The sequence below is a fragment of the Arachis ipaensis genome, chromosome B07 (assembly GCF_000816755.2).
Source record: "Arachis ipaensis cultivar K30076 chromosome B07, Araip1.1, whole genome shotgun sequence".
In the NCBI taxonomy this organism is placed as follows: domain Eukaryota; kingdom Viridiplantae; phylum Streptophyta; class Magnoliopsida; order Fabales; family Fabaceae; genus Arachis; species Arachis ipaensis.
The window spans coordinates 4,257,510-4,267,044 of NC_029791.2; the positions used below are offsets into that span (position 1 = coordinate 4,257,510).

Here is a 9,535-nt window from a genome sequence, read left to right on the forward strand (position 1 = left end):
TATATTACAGCAGAGCTTCTAATCCACTAGTGGGGTATTCTGGATAATGTTATGAGCTATGACACCAATTTTAGGACATTATATATAAATGACCTTAGCTAAGGTTTTTTTTTCCGAGTATTATCCATTATTCCAAGGTCGATGAAATTTGGGAACTTGTTAAATCATGTAGCAATAAGTTCATGTTGAAAAAGGTATCTACAAGGAGAATTCAATGCTTTTAAGATCAGAAAGATTCGTGTGTGGGGATGGTAAAAATATTCACACTCGCGAATATCTGCGAAAATTATTTGTGACCAAAATGTTAATGGGAATTCTCCAAATTTTGATGGAAATATAGAGACCCGCTTCCGTCCATATATATAAGTTGAGAAAAATTCAGCTGCAGTCGATTTTACATGAAGTTGATAGTTGAGAGTTATTAGATAAAAATTTAGTCAAATCAGTCAAATTATCTAACAACTCTCAGTTATTAACTTCACGTGAAATCGTCTGCACTTAAGTTTTCACCATTAAATTTGTATTTAAATTAAGTTTGATTTGATATATTTAATTGAATTGTATTAGATTTTATTATAGTTGTGTTAATTTTATTGAATAATAATTAGGATTTTTTTAAATAAATAAAATAAATATTATAATTATTGATATGTGTACTTTTGTAGAGTGTTTATATTTTTCCATATTTAGCATTATATCGTTTACATAAGTATGGCCATATCTCGTTTACATTCTAAACGAGATAAGGCATGCACACCTCTCCACGTATGCACATTTATAAACGTGTTGTGATACGTGCTTATCTCGTTTACGCTGTAAACGATATAAGAGTGAACCCAGGTCGTTGACACGGTAAATGAGATATAATAAGACAACCATCAAGCATCTATAAAGGAGTAGCAAACCATTGGTACTCTTCACCAAATTATCAATTCTTCCTCCTCTTCCCTATTTTTTTCATAGAGCTTTGGAAAAAATGTCTAGTGGTAGTGCTTTTTTTGTTGTGATAGTTTATGGAAATGGATCCTCTCCAGTTTTTTTAACACTTGAGAGAATAAAGTATGATCTCTCACCTTTAATTCTACAAGTGGGACCAAAAATAAATAGGAGAGAGAGAGCAATGAAGGGTGAGATTAAACACTGGACACCATCCATTTTTTTTTTAACTGGAGATGATCCACTCCCATAGTTTATCCCAACTATCAGATGAAAAATAGTGACAGCGGGGTGATATTTGAGTGTGAGAGTTTGGCATTGTTCTGAAGTCGAAGAGCAAATTCGTTGTTGGAGCTGAAGAGTCTGATATTGACGCACGTCGGTGGTGCGGAGACAAAAGAGGTTGGTCGAGTTGAGTATAGGATGCTAGCACCGATGGGGAATGGGGTGTTTCGATTTCATGTGTTTTGACTCGATGGAGATGAGCATGCGCGCCTTATGTTTGATGCGGATGGAAAAATTATGGTGGAACAAGTGACGGAGCTTTCAGTGGAGGTTCGTAACATTGGTAGGGGCGGTAGTGGTACCTTGAACTTCGTATCGGATGACCCTCCTCTCGCACTACGTCCGTTGCACTGTGCGAGTCCAGTGCAGGACATGGACGTTGAGGGTGAGAAATCGGACGATGAGTACGTTGCCGATAGTGACGGAAGTGGTTCATCTGAGTATGATGACGAAGATGAATTCATACCAGAGACTCCCGTTGGGGAATCACATCGATACCTTTTGCTTGCTCCCAAACCAATTCCAGAGTTATCATTCGGCAAAGCGCAGAGTATCGAGTAGTTGGTCAGAGGGCTCAGCCTGAAAGTGTGGTGTGTGTGACGGATACTGTGGTGGAGGAGGCAACCACTGTAAGGTCGTCATCAATCGGCTGTAGTTAGTGGAAGGCGGTATGGCATACTGAAGCCCAGGCCGGTAACCTGGATCGTGGGAGGAGCCTGCACTAAGAGACATCTGAGGCACCCAGACCAATGTTGTAGCAGATGGGGTAGAGAAAGAGACCCCATATGCGGCACCATGCTCTCTCGCCATACAGAACTGCTCTGCAATCCGGAACATGGTCTGTTGGTTAGCGCTCCTAGGAGCTTCTCCACATATTCCTATGTCGGCCGCTGGTGCCAAGTCTGGAAGTCACGCAAGCACCCATCCACCAGCTCTCCGTCTGTGCGTAAGCCAATGTGGTACACAATATTCTGCAGGGTGATGGTGCACTCACCCCATGGCAGGTGAAAAGTGTGGATCTCCGAATGCCACCGCTCCATAAATGCATTGATCAGGAAGTTGTCAAAGACAAAATCCCTAAACTGCACTGTCACCAAACCCAGCTTCCCTCATGTAAGGGACGATGGCATTTGGGGGTGCAAGTGTGTGACTAACCCGCCTAAGCAATAAAAGGCGAGGCCTATGTTTTTAGATATAAAAAAAATTAAATACAAAACTTCAGACTAACTTCTCTACCACGTTCAAAGCAATTCTAAAAAATATAATATGCCACTTAGATAACCAGAAAAAAAAAAAACTTAAAATTCTTATTTACCAACTAACATACTTATCAAAAGTTCACTATGAATAAACTTAACTATTGCAAACAAAGTTATCAACAAGCCTTCCTTATGAATAAAAAGTTCACTGTGAATAAATTTAACTACTTATAAATGTCTTAATCCCTATTTGCCAACTAACAAATTCTGTGTTATCTAAATATCATTCAGTCTATTCCGTCTATTCATTACTTAAATCGCAATAAATTATTAATTCGAACTATAAAAGATAATATTAGCCTCAAAGTCGATGGCTCCCGCAATGTGTCACTGCGCATTCAGCCAATTGATGTTAGGGTTGCGTGCCATAACATCTCGAGACTCAAAAAGATCAATAACTTGGCCTAAGGATAAAGAGAATGTGAGAAATGTGGATGAGGAGTGGGATAAGGAGGTCTATCAACGAGTTATATTTATAGGCCACAATTTTTTTTATGTATGGTTATATCTCGTTTACACTGTAAACGAGATAAGACACGTATCACAACGCGTTCATAAACGTTATACGTGGAGAGATGTGCATGCCTTAACTGTAAACGAGATATAACCATACTTATCTCGTTTACACTGTAAACAAGATAAGGCTAAATGTGAAAAAATATAAATACTCTACAAAATACACATATCAATAATGATAATATTTAATTTATTTATTTAAAAAAAATCCATAATAATTAACATTCTTTTGAACCTCACTCTTTAGAATTATTTTATAAAAAATAGTTATTAGAGTATTTTACATTTTTACTAAACATCATATTTTTAAATTGCCACTAATTAAATCTCTAGTCAAATCTTACCTTATCAATAATAATTAGATCATGATTGAATAAAATAAAATAAATAGTGTAACGTTTCCTTGAATTACATGCTCCAATACTCCTAAATAAGATTAATGAAACTTTTTTTTTCTTCTTCTTCTTCTTCTTATTATTTTGTCCTTTGAAAGATACTTTGATTCAAAGATTATTTAGTATGAATAATGAGTGCCACAACTTTTATTCAGACATTGCTGTCTCTTTTCTATCCTCCAATAATGCACATTTCTATTCACTATGCCACTTGTCACCACCCTCCCTGAATTTTTTGATACCATTCACCATGCTCATACAGAATTAGATATATTATACACACACACACACTCACATTTATTTAACACATAGTTCTAACTTCTACAATTAACCAATCAGAAAAGCCTTGTTTGCAAAATTATGCACACCCCATGTTTGTAAATAGTCCTCATCAACAGAACTGGTCCCATATTTAGAGTATTATATTCCATTCTATCATAACATGCCACAAATGCAGAGCCGTGTTTTTTCTAGCTGTTTGAACGTTGACAAGAACAAGAACAAGCACCACTTCAACTTGGGGCCTTGTATTTTCATCTCTTCTCCTTTCTTCTTATTGGTGATGTCACATTCATTATTTCTTGCTGTTAACCTCACTTTCTTCTTGTTCCCATAAAGCAAATGCAACAACACATTCTTCAGAGAGAAGAATGAAGCTTCAGTTTCTATAGTATCCTCTAGTCAACCAGCTATAAAATATAAAAATAAAAAAAAAAGTGTTTTTTTGCCTTATATATCAGGTGGGGTTCTTCTTTTTCTGCTTATAGTTGTAGGAAGAAAAAGAAATACAGTTCTTATAGTTACTTTTTTGCTTGCCTGAAAATGGGTCTATTCTTTTCATGTCTATCATTAATCCAAGTAATACAGTTCTTTGTTTCTCTGTTTATGAGTGTTGTAGTTATGCTAAAGCTTTTTTGTTAAGTTGAGTTGACAGGTTTTGTTACCAAATTTATTAAGTGTTGGTGATTATTCTTTCACAATTCTTGTATGTGTTTCATCATATTTGTTTATTATTCTTTCTCTGAGCCTTGTTTGTTTCCTGGTAATGTGCATGTACCTTTCAACTGTAATAGCAAAGCCAAATTGATTTCCATTTTTAGAACTCAAGAGAATTTTAACTAACTTTCTGTGCTTTATTTATTCAAAGAAATCAGAATGGCCAAAAAACAAAAAACAAGCAACTATTTCCATAGATGTCCCAACAAGGCTTTATTTTATTATTATTTTCTTCTTTCCTTTTATATAAATTCATGCATCTTTACATGCTTATGTTGATAACTCAATAATTTGATGCTGGACTAACACAAAAGTACATGCATAGATTATTTTATTCTGCTTATTGTAAAAGTTTATTCCAATAGTCTGTCTAAAACCTCTTCTCTTTCTTTTGTTCAGACAGATATAACTGATTTGGTTGGTTAGCCATGATGAACAACAACAGCACTATTCCTGGTTGGAACTTTGAGAGTGATGCCTGTGTCATCAATCAAAAGAGTCCAATAGGGTGTGTGTTATGTCATCTATATCTCTCTCTCTATATATAGCTTCACTATGATTTATATCAAGTGTACTCATTTTAACTAAACACTGTTCAAACTCATCAATCATTCACTTTTGAATTCAATTTCAAATGAATATGACAGATATTTTTCTAACCATATATCTATGTGATCAATTATACAGGCTGGACCAAGATCTTGTAGAGCTTCTATGGAAAAATGGGCAAGTAGTATTGAGCAGCCAAACACAAAGGAAACCAGTTCAGAAAAGTGATGCATCATCAACATTAAGGAATGGTGTTCATTGTGGAAACTCAAGTAGTAATTTGAGTCAACAAGAAGATGAGACAGCTTCATGGATTCAATACCAAGTTGAGGATCATCCAATGGGACAAGAACTTTGCTCATCAAATCTTTTATCTCAATTGACACCTTGTGAAGTTGAGGCTTACAAGCCAATCAAGCAATTGGAAGAACCAAAGTTTGCAAAATTTGCTACCCCAAATGCAAATTTAAGTCCACAACAACAAAACAACAATATAAAACCAATAAATCCTATGCCCGCTCCAAGATTCCAGGTTGCTCCTGATTCATCTAATCAGAAAACCAATGACTTTGTTGGTGGATCATCATCATCACAAAAGGTTCCAAAGTTTTCTCATCATTTTTCAGCACCCGCACAACAAAAGTTTAGGGAGAAAGTTAATGGTAACAATAATGTGCTACAAAGTGAGGGTAGGGAGTGTTCAGTTATGACAGTTGGATCAAGTCACTGTGGCAGCAACAACATCATCCCTCAGGAACAAGATACTACTTTCTCTGAAGCAGTTAAAGATTGTGTTCAGAGAAGTGTTCCTAATTGGAGTAACAATAAGGGGAAATCTTCAGAGATGATTGAGGCAACTGTGACTTCATCTTCTGGTGGCTCAGGTAGTAGTCTTGGAAAAACTACTTGTTCTTTATCAACAGGAAATCATCTTAGCCTAAAGAGGAAAATCACAGATGCAGATGAATCAGAAGAACAAAGTGAGGTGAATTCCTCTCTCTCTTTCCAATTTCTTTTACCCTATCAATTTTTTACACTACAGAAAAAATACAAAATTACCGTCAGATTTATTGTCAGATCATATCCAACAAAAAAAGTTTTGACAGAAATACATTATAATCAGATTTATAAGTTCTGATGGAAAAATTATGAAATTAGCATCCAATTTTTCCAACTTTAAATTCGACGGTAAAACATGAAAAATTTTAAAATTTTAAATATGCATAATTACCATCGGATAATCCGACGCAGATTCTGATGGTAAGTCACTAAATCTAACTCAAATTTAAAAACCAATTCACGTTATATTTTGCGTCGGATTTTGTTACCGTTAGAAATTTCTACAAAAAAATTCAACTATAATACTAACGGATAAAATTCGACGATAAATTCGACAACTATTACATTTTTCTGATAATGTGAGTTATGTCTATTGTATGCATTAGGCCACAGAGCCTAAATCAGGTGTTGGAAACAAAACATCTCAGAGATCAGGATCTTCTAGAAGAAACCGTGCAGCAGAAGTGCATAACCTATCTGAAAGGGTAAGGGGAATCATGATAATTTTTCTGCTAAAATTGAAACACTTTTTTCTTTTCATCCTTTTTTCTTTTAACAGTAACTATTGTTTTTACTAATGCAGAGAAGAAGAGACAGGATCAATGAGAAAATGAGAACACTCCAACAACTCATACCAAACAGTAATAAGGTTCACTATCATATACAATGCACGCTGACTTGTAACTTTCTTCATTTTAATTAAGTCTTTGTTTATGTAGATGCATGCATTTAATCATATATTGTCACTATCAAGCTATAGAGTCAGATCTAGACACTACTATTGTCTGCCATGGTTTAAAAACTTGATAACTAAGCTAACAAGTTATAAGTAGTAACAAATTGTTTATAACCAGAAAATTTTGTTCAAGGAGGCAAATTTTATAATACACATATATATATAATTGAGTAATGGAGTGTCTTAGTACTTAATATTTTGGTTAAGTCTTAATTTTATCTCTAATATTTAAAACATTTTATTTTTATCCTAAACGTTATATTTTATTCTATTTTAGTCCTCTAATCAAAATTAATTTTTTTTTTCTAAAAATATCCTTTCTTTCGTTATCATTTTTTTCTAGTAGCAACAAAAATCATAAATATAGTAGTTATAGTGATTTAAAAATAAAATAACATAATAATAAAAAAAGAAGAAGATAACAATAGAGGGGGGAAAATATTTTTGAAAGAAAAAGTTTTTAGTTTTGGCTAGAAGGCTACAATACAACGAAATAAAATGTTTAAATAAAAATAGGTTATTTCAAACGTAAAAAACGAAAGTAAGACTTAACCTAAATATTAAAGATTAAAACAGGACTTTATTCTATGTAATTTTAATAGAATATGTACAAAGATAAAGCTTATGCTTTTTGTTGTTGATGTTTTCCAAATTCTTTAAATTTGTTTTAATTTTGATATCTAATTTAATTCAATTTTGTGATAATATTTGAAAGAGAAATTTTTTAGGGTCAGCAACTTTTAATATTTTTTGTTATCATTTGACCAGCATGAATACTAAATTATTTTTAACAAATAAATTTTATTAATTTATATATGTACACTCTGAAAAATATAGGTGTAAATTATATTAATTTATGTGTGCAAAACTGATAAATATAGATATAAATTATATGTTTCTTGTATGCAAAACGTTTGTAAATATATGTACAAATTATTACTGACCATGTGCTAATCAAAATAATAATATTTGTTGATCATATAGCATTATTCGATTTTCAATAAGTTTCAAATCTTCTTCTACTTCTACTGTTGTTTTTTTGTGGTCACCGATTAGTCAAAATATTTTTAATCAAATTTATCTTTAACCATGGATTTTCCAACCTTAAATCCAAACTCTTTACAACCACAAATAAAATGTGAGTTGTAATGTGAACAGCTATGCAAAAGTGAGTTGAACAGTAAGTTGTGAGTCAACTTTTATTTTTTTCTTTCCCTTTTTCTTTTTTCAATCTTTTATGGCAAATAACAAAGTGGTGTTTTATTTATGTGTTTGCAGACAGACAAAGCATCAATGCTAGAAGAGGCAATTGAATACTTGAAGTCACTTCAGTTACAGCTTCAGGTACAAGTGCCACACAAATCATAAATGAATTTAATTTGTGTCAAATTTCACTTCAAAATTTTTTTTTATATAAACTTCTTATATTTAACTAAAAAATAACATAAACAGTAAACAACTATTTTAGACTACAAAATACATAAACTAACTAGACATCCATCAAATATTGGGCTAGTTCTAATTATCCAACGAACTTACAGATTTAAAAAATTTTGTTGAACTAACCGAATTTTTTAATGAATATAGTGTTAGTTTATCTCTTTTTTAATTAAAAGATGAATGCTAACGTATTTTGAAAAAAAAATAATTAATTAATAATAAAAAATAATAAATTTTGATGACCCTCTAGTATTTTTCTTTATTTATTTAACAAAGAGTACAAGATTCTTTACTTAGTATAAAAATGAGCCTTAATTAAAATTGTTAACACTAAAATATTTTTAAATTGTAATTATTAGAGATATAGCTATTCATATTGCATCTTTTTATCCGTTTAAACTTTTGAAAAAAATGGTATCATAATTTGATATTAGAGCTCTATATCCAAAAGAGACTCTTGTTTGAGGAAACATATTAAAAATAAAACCATTTATATTGTCTCCTACTGTGAGTTTAAGTTTTTTGGAGAAATAGCATCGTGATAATAATTTACTCTCATATAAAAATTTGAAAGAATTTTAAGCATTTCAAAAACAATGATCTTTTAATAATTTTAGCCGTTGATCTCAATATATATATATATATTAAAATTAACTATTTAAATTATTAAAACACCGATACTTATGAAGTAGGAATTCAAGTGCAGTTAACTTCATGTGAAGTTGATAAGTGAGAGTTGTTAGATGACAATTTAGTTAAATCTATCAAATTATTTAACAATTCTCAGCTATCAACTTCACATGAAATTAACTACACGGAGTTTCTACCTACTCATGATATATTTGAAAATTTCCCTGAAAACTTAAGAAATCTTTATGATTGGTGGTGTTAGGTAATGTGGATGGGAGCAGGGATGACACCAGTGATGTTTCCTGGGATTCAGCATTACATGTCACAAATGAGTGCAATGGGAATGGCTGCAGCATCACAACCTTCTCTTTCTTCTATGCAAAATCCAATGCAAATACCAAGAATGCCCCTTGACCAATCCAACATGCCTTCTACTGTGTCTGTGCCTCATCATCAAACACCTTCAAACCAGGCTTTGATGTGCCAAAATCCAGTTTTGGGTGCATTTAATTACCAAAATCATCAGATGCAAAATCCATGCCTTGCAGACCAATATGCACGTTACATGGCCTATCATCATCTCATGCAAACTGCATCTCAGGTCAACTAATAATAATTAATTTTAGTCTTAACATTTCAAACCACTTTTTTTATTCCCAAAAAAAAATTCATTTTAATAAGATATGTTTTGACTTGGCATATCAATTAAAAAATAATATAAATGTAATAATACG

General features: G+C 32.5%; 1 protein-coding gene across 4 annotated transcripts in view; it reads left to right on the forward strand.

Annotated features, from left to right (window-relative positions):
* Window positions 3,633–9,535, forward strand: part of LOC107609356 (transcription factor PIF4) — a 7,343-nt gene continuing 1,440 nt past the window's right edge. Inside the window, exons 1-7 of one of the 4 annotated variants that reach the window (XM_016311297.2) lie at window positions 3,633–4,131; window positions 4,787–4,895; window positions 5,075–5,921; window positions 6,382–6,480; window positions 6,579–6,644; window positions 8,010–8,075; window positions 9,064–9,402. In XM_016311297.2, the coding sequence (XP_016166783.1) occupies window positions 4,816–4,895; window positions 5,075–5,921; window positions 6,382–6,480; window positions 6,579–6,644; window positions 8,010–8,075; window positions 9,064–9,402 (1,497 nt within the window). In that variant the 5' untranslated portion in view covers window positions 3,633–4,131; window positions 4,787–4,815. Of the gene's footprint in view, window positions 4,132–4,154; window positions 4,250–4,786; window positions 4,896–5,074; window positions 5,922–6,381; window positions 6,481–6,578; window positions 6,645–8,009; window positions 8,076–9,063; window positions 9,403–9,535 lie in introns of those variants that run through there. The other 3 variants (XM_016311299.2, XM_016311298.2, XM_016311300.2) reach the window with 3 other exon arrangements.